Source organism: Neodiprion lecontei, chromosome 6 (assembly GCF_021901455.1).
Source record: "Neodiprion lecontei isolate iyNeoLeco1 chromosome 6, iyNeoLeco1.1, whole genome shotgun sequence".
In the NCBI taxonomy this organism is placed as follows: Eukaryota; Metazoa; Arthropoda; class Insecta; order Hymenoptera; family Diprionidae; genus Neodiprion; species Neodiprion lecontei.
In genome coordinates, this window is record NC_060265.1 from 31258008 (window position 1) to 31275342 (window position 17335).

General features: G+C 40.6%; 3 protein-coding genes and 1 pseudogene across 10 annotated transcripts; 2 read left to right on the forward strand and 2 right to left on the reverse strand.

Moving 5' to 3' along the window:
• Positions 1 to 7: 7 nt before the first annotated feature.
• On the forward strand, positions 8 to 11333 carry LOC107225299 (Kv channel-interacting protein 2). Of its 3 annotated transcripts, none has more exons than XM_046742567.1 (5): positions 8 to 417; positions 7866 to 8093; positions 8154 to 8224; positions 8305 to 8523; positions 8669 to 11333. In XM_046742567.1, exons 1-5 carry the CDS (start codon positions 255 to 257, stop codon positions 8777 to 8779), a joined length of 792 nt encoding a protein of 263 aa, XP_046598523.1. In that variant the 5' UTR covers positions 8 to 254; the 3' UTR covers positions 8780 to 11333. The 3 variants fall into 3 exon arrangements, with proteins under 3 accessions (XP_046598523.1, XP_015521207.1, XP_015521206.2); XM_015665721.2 differs by lacking the exon at positions 8 to 417 and adding an exon at positions 6591 to 6895; XM_015665720.2 differs by lacking the exon at positions 8 to 417 and adding an exon at positions 6945 to 7607.
• Positions 543 to 5086, reverse strand: LOC107225279. 3 transcript variants are annotated; one of them, XM_046742550.1, is made up of 4 exons: positions 4842 to 4886; positions 4420 to 4632; positions 1471 to 3618; positions 543 to 1389 (listed from the first exon to the last, which is right to left on the reverse strand). In XM_046742550.1, the coding sequence occupies exons 2-4, from the start codon at positions 4555 to 4557 to the stop codon at positions 1300 to 1302; spliced, it is 2376 nt and encodes a 791-aa protein (XP_046598506.1). In that variant the 5' UTR covers positions 4558 to 4632; positions 4842 to 4886; the 3' UTR covers positions 543 to 1299. The 3 variants fall into 3 exon arrangements, with proteins under 3 accessions (XP_046598506.1, XP_046598504.1, XP_015521177.1); XM_046742548.1 differs by lacking the exon at positions 4842 to 4886 and adding an exon at positions 4742 to 4834; XM_015665691.2 differs by lacking the exon at positions 4842 to 4886 and adding an exon at positions 4922 to 5086 and having other exon boundaries at positions 544 to 1389.
• A 449-nt stretch (positions 11334 to 11782) lies between the features above and the next one.
• LOC107225278 (palmitoyltransferase ZDHHC16B) lies at positions 11783 to 14430 on the forward strand. Of its 4 annotated transcripts, none has more exons than XM_046742563.1 (6): positions 11783 to 11956; positions 12022 to 12169; positions 12331 to 12640; positions 12949 to 13139; positions 13251 to 13561; positions 13629 to 14430. In XM_046742563.1, exons 1-6 carry the CDS (start codon positions 11910 to 11912, stop codon positions 13714 to 13716), a joined length of 1095 nt encoding a protein of 364 aa, XP_046598519.1. In that variant the 5' UTR covers positions 11783 to 11909; the 3' UTR covers positions 13717 to 14430. The 4 variants fall into 4 exon arrangements, with proteins under 4 accessions (XP_046598519.1, XP_015521176.1, XP_046598520.1 ...); XM_015665690.2 differs by having other exon boundaries at positions 11786 to 11956; positions 13626 to 14430; XM_046742564.1 differs by having other exon boundaries at positions 11792 to 11956; positions 12027 to 12169; positions 13626 to 14430.
• Positions 14370 to 15982, reverse strand: LOC107225277 (annotated as a pseudogene).
• Between the last annotated feature and the right edge of the window lie 1353 nt (positions 15983 to 17335).

Below are 17335 nucleotides of genomic sequence, written 5' to 3' on the forward strand. Positions count from 1 at the left end.
ATGTTACGAGCAGTGAATTTTAGTGGGATTCCGGAGTCAGTGAGTCACATTTGTTCGTGCATCGCGCTTCGTAATTGCAAAGGCTTACCGGTTGTCTTACGTTTTAATTGTACGAAAATCAAATATTGCCAAAAGTGATACGCATACGTCGTTATACCGATGTTTTGCTGGTTGCATACCAACAATCAGCTGTAATTACGAAAGTAGTACGAAGAACAAAGGGTATATTTGTTCAGATTGGCAGAAATTTAAATATGTACAGCGTTCACGTGACACCCGGAGGATCTTCGAGCAAGACAAGCACCGCGAGAGGACACCCGGGCAGTGAAATCACTTACAAGGCTCGACGTCGAGAATCTGTGCCAATTCGTGTCATCAACTATCTACGATCCCAATTCAAAGCCGACGACATACCAGGCGAGTCACTAATTGGTTTTAACAATGAACCGCCGTAAGTTATGAAATGTGAAAAGTTATCACCTGACTTCGAGAGTTCGTATAAAGGATATGGAAATCAGAATACATGTGTATGCTATGTACGTACGTACATATAGGTACATACTTCTATTTATTTTAATCTTAAAAAATATATCGTTATTCTTATTCATTATACAGTTATATAGGAACGGATATTATAAACATATCTACGGATAATTGTGACGTTAGTTTGATTTTCTACGCGCAGGTAAATGATCGTGTATCTTCGGCTCTTGTGTTACCTGATGAAAGAGAATTCCTATACGAAATAGCTTTCAATTTTTGTGGTCCCAATTGATTCACTATGCCTAGTATGCAAATAATAACGGTTTCTCGCATATAATAATAGGTACGTGTAGCAATTTCACCGTGAATACCTATAATACAAACGTATATAACGTTTCATTGATATCAAATAGTTGTGCAACTCCAAATACCTGTATCAGAAGGTACTAAGAAAAATCGTTGTATTATTGATCGTACTTTATACCCTTACTCCCATAAGCTTATTGTTATTGTGCTCAAGAATTATACTATCACGATTCTGTACAAACAATACATAGGTACCTTTGAAAGGTATATAAAAACTGCCCTCTATTTATACTCAGAAAAAAGTACTGAATTTTTGGCATAGGAAAAAAATCAACTAAAACAAATCTGCAGTATTGTTTCCACAGAATATTCATTCATTCTTTGCAGAATTGCAATTGTTTCTGCTCTGTTTTTATCATTCGACACTTTTTGACTAGCGTGATGAAAATATCTTCGGTGAAATTTGTAAAAATACGAAAGTGATCCAATAATACGTAAAGAAAAAAGTTCTTAGTCTCTCGCTTTCGAGTTCGGGATGCCCCGTTCCGTAGCAGTGCTATCAGAGATTACATCCCGATCAACTAGATCCTTAGGACTCATCTGCAAAAAGATTGTGATTGGTTGAATTTCGATAAATGGTTGAGTCGCGAATAATCGACAAGCACGTGTCTAATTACTTACGTTCTTCAGATTCGGCAATAACTGCGTATTTTCCCGGTCGTTACTGTCGCTACGTGTGCTTACAGACTTGACGTTCTGTTCAGGCCATTTTGATTCCGGCGGGTCGGCCGACGGACTCTCTTCCACAACGAATTCCGCTGTTATCTGCTCTTTGTCTAGCCGAAACGCTTGCAACTCATTGCCATTCAGTTCGACATTCTGGATATTATTCATATCCAGTTGGACCGCTTGCGGCTGTGAGACATTATACTCGTTCCCGTTAGCGTCCTCCTGGGAATCAGCAGGGATCGTACCGTCGCATCTACGGGATTCGTTTGCGTCCTTATCTTTATCGATAACCTTGATATTTTTCGACATCTGCATGCCGGTCCTAGTGTCGTCGTATAAAAGCCAGTACGGTGAGAACGTGTGCTGCCTATACTCAGCGATAAACCGCCGCTTCTGCGAGCATGGCGAACTACCGGAAAACAATCTTTGGGTGACAATCGGGGCGGCGTAGCAGTAGATGCACGAAGTCTGATCGATTCTCGAGTAATCTATGTACCCGTAAGTGTTCAAGTTCAAAATATTCTCGAGATAATTTTCCGTCATCTTGCCGATGGTTGGTCTCTGGGGCCAAAAAGGTTCCAAACTCGTCGTAACGTCCGACTCGAGAGTCGTCGAAGCGCTTCCCATCAGCACGGTTTTGTTCTGACGCCGAGCTCGGCTCTCTCCTTCCGCTTCCGGCTTCGTTACCGTAATCGGCATGCCCCCGGCCTCGATACACAACTGCTGAGCATCGATCGTTGGCTGATCGTCAACCTTTCGAGGTCCGTTGTAGGTATAACACCCAAAATTACCCGCGCGATTGATTGCTTCGGTATGCGTTGTTTGCAACTGAGAAAAATTATCGATGTGTTTATTACAGGAGGAGGTAGAGGTGAACGACAGATTTTGCATCAAGGGCGCAAAGCCGGCGGTGGTTTGTTGCTGAATATCGGACGTCGCGTTGTAATTCCCTGAATAACCGAGAGGTTTGACAAAGGAGTAATTCCCGGCAGTTTCGTTGATCGACTTCGCTGGACGCTGAGGCGAATACATCTCTGAGCCATTGCTCATGTCGTGGTAAAACTTTCTTTCGGGACGCGAAGGAGCCGCGGCGTTGCTGCCGCAATGATCGACGACACAGTTCTGACTACCTGGATAAACAGTGGCGGCCCCCTCTTCGGCGGGGAAGTCTTGCTGCAGAGGATCGTACTCCAGGGGCCTGGAACTTGCGTAACCCACGACGTTGCAGGCCGCGTCGTAGTACGAACCGCCGGCCGCAGGCAGCGTCTTCGCCGCGTAGTTGCCGCCCTTTTCGTCGGTCAAATCCTCCACGTCGAAAGGAGCGGCAGCGCGCACCATTTCCCACGGCTGCGGACAGTTGGGTTGAATGTCGTTGAACTGGTTGGCGTAAAGCAGCTGGTACTGTACACCCGCGTTTTCCTCTGTGTTGATAACGCTTCCAGAGAACTGCCCCGCAGCGACCGGTTGATCGTCGAAAGTTCGACCGGTCGTCACGTTGCCAGGGTTCAGGATCAACTGATCCCTCACACTGTTGACGAATTTGTAGTACTCGGAGCCGATCGGCCAGTTGTTGATTTCCTCGTTCCCATTCATTTCCGAGTTGGCGGAAAGGGTGTCAGAATTATCGAGCAGATTGGTTTGGCCGTGATTGTACTCAACGCCCCCCCAAATTCGGCAGCTCGAGCCCTGCGCCTCGGGGCTTGCAATTTCCCCCAGATCCGCACCGACCGGTGCTTGAAGCATCCGCCTAAGCAATATCGATGTATTTCCGTTGCCGGTCGGATCTTCCAGAATTTGGTAGTCAAATGCACCATTTTGTACGTGGACTTGTTCAGAGTAAGCCTGGACTGTTTCCAAGCTGTTCAACGGAGCGATGCTTGCGATCGGGTCAATTTCGTTTCTGGCATTGATCAGACCACCGTGATTACCAGAGTTCAACCTGTCGTTCATGTCTAAGTTGTTGTTGTTGTCATCGTTGTTCGTGTTGTATGTCTGATAGTCTCTTTGTATACGACGGAGCAGAAATTGGCGAAATTCTTCGTATTGTGGAACACGATTTGACTCATCTTGCCTGTTTGGGATTTCTTCCTCGGCCCCGACCTAGTTGATTAACAAAGTACAGTTCTTGATCTACGTTATTATAATTCACACGAAACGCGCCTTACGTACGATTTGCGATAGTGTCATGCGTATTTGTTTCTCAACATTTAGTATATCGAAAAAGAACTTCCCCGCGCGTACTTCACCGATTTTCTTTATTCTGCGACCCCTTACGTTTGTTCGCAAAAATCGAGTCTTATGCGATTTCTCGCTACAATAGACGAACATTCATTTTTCTTTAAAAACCGATATTGGACATATTCGCTTGGACTTTATTCGCTATCAACAGACGATACTACGCGCAGTATTTTTTTTCTCAAAGCGTCCATCTCTTATTCATTGGCGGTATACTTCAGAGGTGGTTTTTACCCTTTGGACATTCTAATTGACACTTAAAGAACGTATCAAACACTCGTTTATCACTCCTAATGCTGTAGAAAACTGATTCAACGAAAAGTTCAAGTTGCGCAGGTATGCCGCACAATTATTTCAACAGTATTACCATTTTCTGCGTGCAGATAGATATTACAGTTGAAAGTTCTTCGCTTTCACGATCGGTACTTAATAATCCTCTTCCGGACCTCATCGTCAAAGTTCCGCAAGGACAATACCGCCAAGTTGTCGGCCTGCGCGAATTTACCGCAATGTTGCCATCTCGTTACCGCACAGGCTTAATCGCCATCATGGCGGTCACGATCGGTAATGTAACCGCGTTATAAGAACGACGCGTAGCAATTAGTAGAATAGCAACATATTGTCCGGCTGTATAAAGGAATGAAATTGATCTCCAGAGATCTTTACCCATTGATAAGGCAGACGATGTTGAGCTGCGTAATAATCGTCGGCCATGTCGTAAACGGGGCTGTGAATTGGTGTTGAAGACAAGCTCAATTTCATCGGTTTCCCTTTACGTATTCTCTTCTTGCGCGTCTGTCTCATATCGGCCAGCAATTTGTCGACTTCTTGTTCATTTCCACATCTCGCGGCTTGCAGGACCTCGATCAGAAGCTGTTTCTGCGGTCAGGGAACGTCACCACGACATACGCGTATAGTATACAACATGTATGACATACATACATACATACATGTACGTACACGGTATGCACGATATACATGTATATACGTATGTATCGGACCGCATTCGGCGATTATCAATATAACTCGACGCGTTAGGTATTGCACGAACGCCATGTGCCCCCCGTTGTCGTTACGTGTCAACGTACCTACGAAAATCAGCCGGCACATCACGATCGTGCAGGTGAGTATTCGCGACAGTATAGTAGATACTAGTCGTACAATTTACCTTGATGTTACCCGGGACTCTGTACCGCAGTGCCAGGGCTTGAAGTTCCTTGTACGACAGATTAGAGATATCATTTCCACTCTGCATCTTATGTATATCGAGCACTAATTGTCAATCATCGATCGAAGAATACACACATTTCTGAAATGAGCGGTTGACTGCTGGCGAGATGGCAGGGGGCGAACGGCCTGACGGTGGGGGGGGGGGGGGGGGGAGGGGCAGGGGGTTGAGGGCTAGGAGGAGCTTGTAAAATTCGTCTGCTCAACGGTGCGCGAGACATTCGCAATTTCTCGCGGACCACGGAGTCCCGAGATTGCGGTACGGATAGGATCTAACTACTACGAACTTCAGGCGGGTAAACCCTGCACGGCAACTATCGTGCCGAACCGCGTTCGAATATCGTGTGTACGTTGCGACAGATTGTTGTATAACAGTTTATGCGTGTGTGTAGGAAAATAATATTTCACACTTGTCGATAAGATTAGGAAAAGTATCGAGTCGTTTATTAGTTAAAAATTGCTACAGTTGGCAGTGTCGTGAATGATACTTTAAAACTAGTACCTATAAGCACAAGTATGTGCAGGTACTATTTAAAAAATTTACCTGGGTACAGATCCAGTTACTCAAAATGGATATCTATGTAGCATACAGGTACTATATTTACGTTGAGTGAACGGAGAGAATGAAAGAGCATATTTTACTGAAAACCGCAAGAAAAGACGAGGGACGCATGAAGGTTTTTAATAAAAAGTACAAATGGCAACTGTATTTTTTACCATAAATCCAGCAGATTTTAGTCTGGCCACAGTGGTTTTTACTGTTTTTAAAATTAATTCTGCATTTTAAGAAGTATGCTTTACTGAAAAACCTGATGTTTCCCTCTTTTTCCGCAACTTTAATTAAACTTTAATAATTATACAAGTGGAGTCTGCTCTTTTATTGCTTTTGCTGCTCTTCGCGTGTAAAAGTGATACGAAAAAGTTATACACCTATACAGTATTGCACTTGTATGTCTTGTGCGAGTTATCGGTTATCAAATTTATTATATTTAAGAAAAAATAGACATTCGAAAATGTCACCGTGTAATTGATTTTTCGGTGGAGTTAATGTTTCCCCTCCAGCGCTGCACGCACGTTGTACTGGAAATTTTTTGCGCAAACAGAGCACCTCACATAATACCTATAAACAGATACAGGTACAAAAAAGGGTACATGTACCTCGGTACTTTACTTCGCTGACTATTGGTTATTATTCTCGGACGGTTGCAGCTACTCAATTGTTACATAACTGCAAACATTCATCGGAACAAATAACCCGTTGAAAAAGATATTCACCTTTAACGGCTCTGCAGTACCGCTTTTACGGAAATCTGAATTTTCGGAAATTGCGATAAATTGGGACAAGCGCGATATTATAAATTACCCAACGTCGATCGTTGTGGATTTGTATAGTTATTGTTTTCGCTGACAACGAGACGCATCTCTCGCACAGAAAAATATATCGATAGGGCCTCACATTGCGAGCGGTATAGTACAAACGGCGTAGCGGAGTCTATATTACAAATAATTGAAGGGTGTATATATAGGCGAGGGTATACGTGTATCCGTTATGTAACGAGGCGGGTATTATATTATGTATTGAGTTTGCGCGGAGATGTTGGTTTCGCTCGCCAGCTATATACCGACTCAGTACGTCACGAGAGAGTTATAGCGACGCGTCTGCTGGGTTGCATTTCTTATATTACCATTTGTTATTCGGTAAAGGTTGTGAAATAATATTGTACGTAGTGAATCCAGGTGTTAAATACACGAGTATTTGAACGTTTTTCGGTCAACTTGTAATTGTAATTGTAATAGATCGCAGAAATTTGAGAATCCACAGTGGTTGGACATCGTCCGTTCGTTGTCAGTTTCCGATAACCGAAAGTGGCAAATCGAAAGAGAATGAAAGCCCGAAAGAGTCGCGGAGATAAAAGTAAGTGTCTCATCGACTCTTGATTCGCGGCTCAAGTAAGTACCGCTCGGTGTTCGTCCACCGGCCGTTTTCACAGTCAATACCTGACAACATAACGTAACTGTCGCGGCGCTGTTCCCGAAGCTAATGTTCAAATTGCACCGTTACTCTCCTCGCGTTCCTATGTTTACACCTGCGTTAGGGAGCGTTATTGAATGCGCTGCCACAGAATCATCGCAATGATATGCCCAGTATGCACAAGGCTGAAGTTAGTAACGTTAACGTAGCGAAACGTCATGGAATAAATCGTTGTTCAATTTTAGGACGACTATCGGCAAGTTGGCTTTTGAAGATATGAACATGTTATCTTTGTTGCGATTTACTAGCTGAATTTCCGACAATACTGAGGGTCTGAAGCAACGATATTCCGAAACATGCATCGTTAAAGTAACGACCTTGCAACCTCACACCCGTCGGTACACGTACGGACAGTCAACGATCCGTCATCAGATCGCAAACGTTATTAAACGTCGCAGTATTAATTCGGACGCGTATTCAGTTTTAATCGACGCGTGCGTCTTAATTAATCGCGGTAAAGAGACCGTTGAATTATTTACATACTAAGCATATACAAATTGATCTATTAGCGTTGGTGACGGCCTACCAAGGGCCTGTATAGTTACCATGGAAACCCCGGATGCCCGGGACCTCCATGCAGCTATACATACACGCAGTACGTTATACGTACTTACAGTTGCGTCTAAGCTACGTGTGAAAAAAAATAAACTCACTGTATCACTGTCACCAGTCTATATATCTTCACCTCACAATTGGTACGACAATGTTGATTCTTGCAACGAGAAAAAATTAGTTTTTTCTGCACGATGGAAAAGTCAGCGAAAGTCAGCCATGCGAGAGTATGATTAACAGAGTTTCCGCCCGAGATAGCATCTCAGTATCTGACGAATGTTAAAGTGTCTGCATTTTGCAGAGGGTGAGCTTGAAGAATTGACCGGAGTGTTGGCCAGTACCGGAGGGGGAGCTTTGACGCTCGGGGGACGCCACAGGCCGGAAGAGTTGACTACGCTGGCTGCAACCACTCGGTTTTCACGTAAGGAAATCCAGCTCATCTACAGAGGATTCAAGCAAGAGTGTCCTTCCGGTCTCGTGGACGAGGAAGCCTTCAAACAGATTTTTTCCCAATTCTTTCCCCAAGGAGGTAGATATTGCGCGGCATTCGTTTCAAACCGTAAGGTGCGAATATAATGTACTGTTCCAGATGCGAGTCAATACGCGCACTATGTATTCAATACGATGAAGCGCAAACAGTCCGGTAAAATAAGCTTTGAGGTAGGAATACCGATGTTCTGTAACGGATGCGCATAATTCGTCGTCGTGCAATAATTATACGGTACAACCACCGTTTACAGGAATTTCTAACTATTTTATCAAAAGTATCCCGTGGGTCGGTCGAAGAGAAACTCCAATGGGTATTTGGGCTCTATGATCTGGATGGTGACGGGCTGATTAGCAAAGACGAGATGCTGGATGTTGTTGGTTCGATTTATGAAATGCTTGGACGATACACGCAGCCCCAATGCGCTGAGCCTCAATTAGCGGCCCGGGAGCACGTCGAACGTATATTTCACGTGAGTCACAAACTGCAATTAATCTATACTTGCAAGCTGCCGAATTTGGGTCTACGTACATTCTTTGGAAGCCTGAATAACTTTTATGGTTATTAGAAATGTGCTTTTAACACTTTGGTCAAAAAGTGCAATTACGTTTGAACAGTTAATGGATACAAATAAGGATGGTGTGGTGACAATCGAGGAATTGGTCCAGTGGTGTTCCAAAGATGAGCAGCTTCTTCGCAGCTTGGACACCCTAGATACAGTATTGTGAAATTACATTTTCCTGTACTAATTTTACCATATGCTCAGTAACATCGTGATAAAGTTTTGGTCGTTCTAAAATTTTCTGCACAAAGGTTTCCTCGTACTCTAATTTAAAATAATATTGTCGCGATAATTTTCATTCTAAAGGCCCGGGAATTCTATTTACCGTGGCCGCAGCCTTGTTCAAAGACAATTTAATGCAAGAATTACAGCATCTAGTGTCTTTCAAATTCCCTGAAACACACATTCCCTCATTTTTGCTTGGATGCGTTTTATTTAAATTCAGACAGCTGATTGTTCCCGAGAAACCGATAAATATGCTGCAGAAAACTTTACGAGCCTCTCCTGTAAATATTTTCCTACCCAGTCTTTCAAATGTGCAATTGCATAATTCCAGTATTATTATTGTTACATAAGCATTAATGAATCCAATGTGTTAGTCACTTTTTCAATATTTCAGTCGACGCAGTTTTAATAAAGTGTCAATGAATTCTCAACGGTTCCTTGTGAGCCCGCATTAATGAAATTTGGTACTTTTAAAAAAGTCGGATCGATTCGACCCATAAAATTTGCGACTGTAACTGGCACGAGTCTGTTACCAAGTAACACCGTCTGTTGAATACGTCTATGCATGTTCAGTTCGACAAGTTTGAAGGAAGAGACATTTTATAACAGTCTTGTGGGTTTCCAAAATATCTTAACTGTACCTCCACCTCCGCCTTATGGCTGTTTGAAAACTATGCTTAAAAAATTATGCTGACTGAGATCCTATTGCATTTCCACGTTCAAAGGTGTTATCATGTCAAACACTTGAAGTTATACGCATTTCTACAACCGATTTAAAATCACGAATGAAACGATCACGAACATTACAAGAATTTTTTCAACTATCGATCTGATGCATTTTTGATCTCCTCTTCTCTATTGTAGACATTGAACAGTTCTATTTGAAGGATTTCATGTTAGTGTTGTATACTGACGTCCCGGGTATATAATATATATTGGCGTGGTCCGTATTTAGAGCTCGAACGAATTTTTCAACAGACGCCTCCTAAATCGGCTCCAAATAATTCAAAATCACGTGTATTTTCAATGGAAAACCTCATCCTCCTGGTGAGAGGGATTAGAGTTGAGGTAAGAATCTGAAAAATTGGAGTATTGTTTTTAATTATGTGGAACCGGTTTGTGGGGCGTCTGGTAAAGAATTCGTCCAGGCCCTAAACAAAGACCACCCTGATATTATACACCTATGAATAAACTATTACACTGTTATAACTTGTGAGGCACCAGTCTTGTGGATATAAGTATATGTGTTCTTGTTTTTACTACGATTCTTGATTCGCATTTAGGGTTATAGCCATGCGTAGTTATGATATAGAAGCGAACTTTATAGGAGTGATAGAAATTGTCTAGAACAGTTTAGATTTAGCACTGACCAAGCAAACCGCTCTTTCGACAGGGCCTCGTGTGATTCTCCTGTACCTTACTACCATTTAAATAATTAATTATAGATATAATAGAGTATATTTATACATATATACATATGTGTATATGTACATGTATATTGTACGTGTATAAAATTATATACATGCATATATAATATGTATATACACACGGTTATTAACTTGAAATGTATAATTAGATTTAAAAATCGTATTTGACAAATCTGCTCGTAAAACGTAAAAAATTTCAGCAATATTAATTATATGATTGTTACGTCAAATTGCTTTATACCTCGTTACGCTTCCTCGGTTATGAATTTACACGTAAAATGTCTTCGGTGCATTTATATTGTATTGAAAAATACACGGATCAACGGTGAACATGCCATTTTCCGTATTTTCTAGCATATGGCACCGTATATTATGCACAAATCAGATGGATATTATAATTTAAAATATTTTCATAAATTTAATATGTTACAAAAATGAAATAGGTTACATGCACAAAAAGTACATCCGTATAGCAGTGCCACAAAAGCAACGAAATGTATAATGTGCCATTAATTTCTCTCTATGAATTCACCTATTTGTCTTTCAACAAGATGCAATTCTGTTGTTATTCGCTCAAAAGTCACATGGTACTGTACAATTGATGCAGATGAAGTGTAAGGTTGGAATTTTTCACATTTACTTCAGGAGGCACCATAATACAAATTATTGACTTCTGCACTGACTGAAATACTTTACACATTACGTAATATCAAGCGTTGTAAGTGTTGCCACAATTATAAACTTTGAGAAATAAATTTACCAAATAAACATTTCAAAGCGTTGTTGATACTTATGAATTATCCATCGATAATCTAATACTCCGAGTGCCAATCAGTTACCGTACGTATCATCACTAGGCCAACTACATTACCATGACTTCACGAGCAGTTATTCATAGCTGTATAATCTCCAGTCTTTAAATAAACATATTACTTATGGTTCACTAATAATATTCTTTTCCCTGCTATTCGAATGTTCAAAAGTAACTTCAGGGACTTTTTAATATCGTATTATACGGCTGTATACTTTGTATTTGTAAATAAAAAACAAGTTGCTATTGTGCATAATTTTTTGCGTGGTTATGACTGTATCCCGAGTTAAGTATTTGAACCTAATTTCGAAGCCGAAAATTCAGCTGATTCCCCAATCGTTCCAATCGAACGATTAATCTTTTCCAAAAACTGTTAAACCATTCATACCCGAGTATTGTAGTGGTACACGATTGTGCCAATATTAAGCGAAGGACATGTTATCCTTGAAACGTGTCGAACACCATTGAGTCCTCTGCTACTGGGTTTTTATAGTCAACGTCCTTAGGGACGATATTTTCCTACGGTAAAGAAACAAGAATGTATTCTCCAAGAGTAAAAGATTAATCGACCACTCACTTTTACAATAAATGTCCTTGTGAACGAAGTATATATATATATATAAAAATAGCCCACTCATTCTCAGCTTATTCATACTTTTTTTCCTTCCCGCCAATTCAAATTGAATTCCCGGCTTTTTGCAACATGTATTTGTAGTCGAGGAGTTGTTCGATCGTTGTAAGCATGTAAGGTTAGGGTCAGAAGCGGTCTGTTTACGGCTGTAAGTTTTGATCACGGTTTCGACAATTATTCGAAGACGTTTGGATAGTATAGAATGTCGAATATACGATGGTCTTTCGCTGGTGCCCCTACAGCTTTGAGGCAAGTCTATTGACCGTAACTTTGAGTATAATTTCAGCATTTAGTAAACATCTCGTCATTTATAGGTTAGGCGTAAAAAAGAAATGGTTTCGACTTCAAATCGTGGTCAAGTCGTTATTTTACAATCATTTTTTGGACTGGGGTTACGTATGCGACGTTCTGATGGAACCGATGTTCTGGTTTGTTGATAATTTCGCTGGGTGGCTTGGTCCGGTAAGTATTTTAATTAGGTCCTTTCAACTTGATCAGCCGATGTATCATTGTCACTGTCGAAGGAATCTAAGAGTTCGGTGAAAAATTTTATGCATTCCGACACGCCACACTCTTGTTTGAAAAGTTTCACAATAATTCACTGACTGACGTAAAATCTATAGTTGTTCGTAGTAATGGTGACCTTGTTGACTGCATCCATCGTCGCAATTGCCTATTGGATAGGGCTGCCCTATTGGTGGGACAAGAGTCCAGCGATGACTGTAGTATTGATATTAATAGGGAATTGGTTACTACTAAACGTCAGCTTCCACTACTACATGGGCGTCGCTGTTCCTGCCGGGTACCCTCCTAAAGGAGAACTCATTCCAGAGGCTGTCAGTATTTGCAAAAAGTGTATCAAGCCGAAACCACCAAGAACACATCATTGCTCGGTATGCAATAAATGTGTTCTTAAGATGGACCATCATTGCCGTATCCTTGCTACCTTTCTTTTTCATTTTACTTTGTTTCAGTCGTCGTTTTGCAGAGTTTGGCACTTAGACGGCCTTAATAAAAAGTTTCTAATTTTCAATCTTTTCTCAGTGAATATTACAAGTCAAGTTGTTCACTGTTTGTGCAAGAAAAATAACCGAAGCCAAAATATTTGAAAATAGTGGCGAGAGCACGGCATTTGCCGTTCTCACACTTTGTGCTATGCCAAGTAGGTACTTCTAGCTGAATGTCTTTCGGACGGTAAAAAATCAAACAAATGATCAGTTATAACCTTAAGCAAATCGTAGCGTGGCTGAATAACTGCGTCGGACACTACAATCACAGGCATTTCTTTCAATACATGGTCTTCACAGTTGTTGGAATTTTATTCATTATGATATTTGGAGTAGAGATTGCCTATCAAGAATTCTTTCCAGAACAGGATCCTGATTTGGAAGGGCATCCTGTACGGATAAATAATTCTCTCATCATTCCAGTGGTTGGTATTGCAATATTTTTCTTTGAATACAAGTAGCAGATTTTGATTTTTGTTTATTTATATCGCAAGTTGCTAATCGAACAAAACTATGCATCTGTGAAATATTTTCAGACGGAAAGTCTGGAACATTTGAGTCAAGAAGAGCTTGATGAAATCGCCCGACAGGCTGCCATAACGCAAATGAAAGATTGGAAACGAAAAGCAATAATTTACGCCGCAATGATAAGTCTGGGCACATTTGGAGCATTAGGAGCTCTGGCCTGGTGGCATTCAGGCCTAATTACGAGGGGAGAAACAAGCATTGAAGCTCGAATAAATAAAACAGAGTCCGAAAAGTATAAAGCCAAAGGTTGGGTGTATCAGAACCCGTACGATTTTGGACCTAGAGAGAATTGGAGAATATTCCTAGGGCTGAATGGAAGGTATGAAAATAATTGCATTTCTCAACTATCGGTAAAGATCAGTGGTGCATATTTCACGTTTCAGAAGTTGGTGGCACATTCTTTTCCCATCGACACACGGGCCCTACGGAGATGGCCTTACATGGAACTCAATTCACGATGCAAAACTTTCATGACAAACTCAGTTTTATCACATTGCTGTATCACTCGAGAATAATCATTTAGTTTTTTGACTACTTTATTAAAATTCGCTTAATAATCTAGTCAAAATTTGTAGTATTGTCATTCAGATCACAGGACTAATATTCAATAGCTAAAATCAGTTATAAAACAGCAAGTTTTAATGATGCAAATATTCGCGTCCAAGTCTAACTTTAGACTGTTACATGTTCTCCAAGTTTTAGTTTTTAGTCAGACAAAATTAACGCACCAAGTTGTTATTTTTACATATTTTTACTCGTCATTACGAAAATTGGTGACCCAATAAATATACGTGTATAAAAATTTTCTATGCTGCTTCGCAAATATGCTTTACTAATTTATAATGATATCATATTGTAAATGCGCGAGAGTGTTACATTTGATTATTATAGTTTGAAATGTGCAATACTCAATCGCATGTTAGAAATGCTGGCGTAGCTATCGGAGGACTAATAAAGTTCAAATATTCGAAGAATTTGAAGTAGGTACTATTATGAGAAATGGATTTCTCTTTTGAGGTATTCTTTTTATTACTACTGTTACCATCATCGAATCAGATCTAAGCTTCGATCGCTCTTAGGTTGTATCAATTGTCGATTTAACTACTTCATTCGTACAATCACAATAATTATACATTGCTATGTGCTAATGACATCCATTTGTAATCTATAAAGTACATTATCAATCTAGTCGACAAACTATTTTTCTTAATAAATCTATGATAATTGAGTATATTGAGTATAATATATATATTTGGCATTTTCTCGGGCCACACTATTCTTTCTATCCAATTAAGATAATGTGAAACTCTAGTGTATATCCCAGGAAAGTCACGCAATGCACAGAGTTTCCCAAAGCATGTGATGCCTATCACTTGATAGAGGCAGCTAATAAGTGGATGGACAATTTGTAGAGGGACTCCTGAGTCTCCTTGGCAGTTATCGGACTGCCAGTTACATCGCCAGCGCACACTATACTGGGTACAATTCCACGAGGAACTGCTACTGATTTATTATGGCGCAGAGCGCATGCAACGTTGTCTAAAATGTCTAAACGTGCCTTCAGTAATGCATCGTTACTGTCTTCTCCTGAACTTCGAGTTCATTGTTGCATCGTATTATACAACAGTAAAATTTTGTAATGTTATAAATTTGATTTCGATTCCTTCAAAAATTACATTAAATGCAATGTCGGTTGAGGCAACAAGTTTCTTGCAGGTATGTAAATTTACCTATCTCAGTTCCACCCCATCCAGTAGCCCAAGCCGGTGCAGGCGTAGCATCGTACTTGGATAGAGGCATGCTGGTCTTATGTGATCTGTGAAGGTAACAGGAATTTTGAGTTCTATCAGAGCTATGTCTGCGTACATAGCTGGAGGCTTATACGTCGGATGTCTTTGTATCCTGATAATCTCGACAATGCGGCCCTCTACATGGTTTCCTAAGTTGTGAGCTCCTAAGCGAACAACAGATGGACTCCCCCTTTGGAAGGAATAATTTGATACTGAGCTCAAGAGACAAGATATTTCCTCATGTTTTTTCTTTTTTTTTTTCACGATTGTCCACGAGTACAGTGAGACGCAGTTAGTACCCAACGTTCCGAGATCAGTGTCCCACCACAGAGGTAATTGACTTGTCCCTCATTAGGCCAGCCAAGGGCTACCATGTGTGGAAATTCCCCCGATTGAACTTTAGTACCACTTACAATGAGAGGAGTGTGCAGTCCTTCACACTTGCTATGTCCATCGTTCAGTGGAACACCTTCGTGCTCGGTGCCTACCAAAGCTAGTGCCCAAACTTTTTTACCGACTGCCTGTCCATATTCTTCACATTCTGGAAGTGTTTGTAAGGTGCAGAAATTCTTGGACTGATTTAGCAAAATACAAGTTTATATTATACCTTTTTTTGTGAACGTACTGATTTCAGATGTTCGTTTAGGATTGTTAGCCAATGTGTCGATATTTACATTGGCCTTGAATTTTATGCCCATCTTTGTTGTACGGTCTGTTAGTGGACTTCTCTAATTGTAAGCTTGAATTGACACCATTGGTTTCCTGAACGCTTGTTGTGTGGTTTTTACTTTCTAAAAATTTTAACTGGGACTGGTCATTTTCGTTAATTTTTGTTGCCTGATTCGAACTAGTGTGGTGATTTTGAGACCACGTGAAGCTATCCTCTCTCATGGCATGATTATAAGTGTACCAAGCTGGCTGGTGTGAGTCATCCTGGGTAGTTCGGCTTTTCCGTGAAAAATGTTCTGCTTTAAAAAAGCCATTGTGATAATTTATTGTTCAAAGTATTCGAGTTTACAACAATCATTTTTATTTTACTCAAAATTCCTTCAATTTTTATTACACTGTACATCCACCGTCAATATGAAGTGCGCTCGTAGTGCGAAAAATAAGTTTAATCAATTATCATTAAAAAAAAAGAGACGAACCTAATTTCACAGTACGGAATATTATAGGAAATTAATCATAAATACAATACTCATATTTGCCTGAATATAATGAATAAATTTTTACGAGGTGTAAACGCAGTTATGGTATTAACAATTCAAATGCGAACGATGCAGATCACGTATCGAGGAAGTTTCAGACTGGTTGCAGAGGAACCGAGGCGCGTCGATTATTTATGCAAGCCTTGTGACTCATTTATTCTCACCGGGAATCACAAGCCGCCGTTCGCATCGCGATTTTGTACCCATTTTGCATACATTAAAGCAAATTCGAGCGCGATTGGTATTATGTTGTACCTGAAAGTTGGTGCCACACGGTCTTGACCTTCTGAAGGAAAGTTCCGAAAATGTATTTCTCCGCCGTATTTCTGTTTACGACGATGCATAACATCTATGGGGATAAAAACTACTATACCTACAACGTATTATAATAGTTCCATGATTCGTTCGTACATGCAGTTCTAACGCCTCGGCGCATACAAAATATAATTGGACGCGACGAGTTGCGTTGTCAAATACTTCATTTTTAATTTGTTGTAATCGTAGAGAATTGGCATTGCGTGTAGCATATCGTGAACAGGTGATCACCTCTCTGAATGCAATGGTGTATCATGGGCAATCATGGCAGATGAATAACCTTTAATATGTATGCATAGGTATGTACCAGGATATGCGCACTCAGGCGTTGCGGTTTTACAAACTGAGAATCCTGTTTCGCAGCTACTAACACATCTATGCACCAGTCATCGTAGTATATCAGGATTTTAGCGACCATGCCGGCAGGGCGGAATTCATACCGACCGGTTGTTATTATATCTAAATATGAGTCGATTACTATTTAATTTTACTGACACACGAGCTCCCCATAAAACCAAAAATCTTCCGACCTATTGATTAGATATCAGTGAATGGAACATGTGTGGTCATTTAATGATAGAACTATCCAGTGTGAGATATGCGATTGAAGAATTTAATAAAACTGAAGGACCAACAGAAGTGTTGAAACGGTGTTGATTAAAGATAAACGAAAATTTCAAATTCATGCGACTTACTCAATATCCATCGTGGCAGAGTCAGCCCATCCTCGACATGTAGAGTAAATCTTTTCGGTCGGAGAGGTGTAGTAAATGGTGTGTT

Coding starts and splice junctions, on each gene's coding strand:
- LOC107225299 (XM_046742567.1), top strand. CDS start 255: ATGTACAGCGTTCACGTGACACCCGGAGGATCTTCGAGCAAGACAAGC. Junction 418..7,865: donor CAAAGCCGACGACATACCAG/GCGAGTCACTAA, acceptor TGCATTTTGCAG/AGGGTGAGCTTGAAGAATTG. Junction 8,524..8,668: donor ACGTCGAACGTATATTTCAC/GTGAGTCACAAA, acceptor ACGTTTGAACAG/TTAATGGATACAAATAAGGA.
- LOC107225279 (XM_015665691.2), bottom strand. CDS start 5,008: ATGCAGAGTGGAAATGATATCTCTAATCTGTCGTACAAGGAACTTCAA. Junction 4,633..4,921: donor GAGTCCCGGGTAACATCAAG/GTAAATTGTACG, acceptor CCCTGACCGCAG/AAACAGCTTCTGATCGAGGT. Junction 1,390..1,470: donor TATTGCCGAATCTGAAGAAC/GTAAGTAATTAG, acceptor ATCTTTTTGCAG/ATGAGTCCTAAGGATCTAGT.
- LOC107225278 (XM_015665690.2), top strand. CDS start 11,910: ATGTCGAATATACGATGGTCTTTCGCTGGTGCCCCTACAGCTTTGAG. Junction 12,641..12,948: donor TAAGATGGACCATCATTGCC/GTATCCTTGCTA, acceptor AGCAAATCGTAG/CGTGGCTGAATAACTGCGTC. Junction 13,140..13,250: donor ATTCTCTCATCATTCCAGTG/GTTGGTATTGCA, acceptor AAATATTTTCAG/ACGGAAAGTCTGGAACATTT.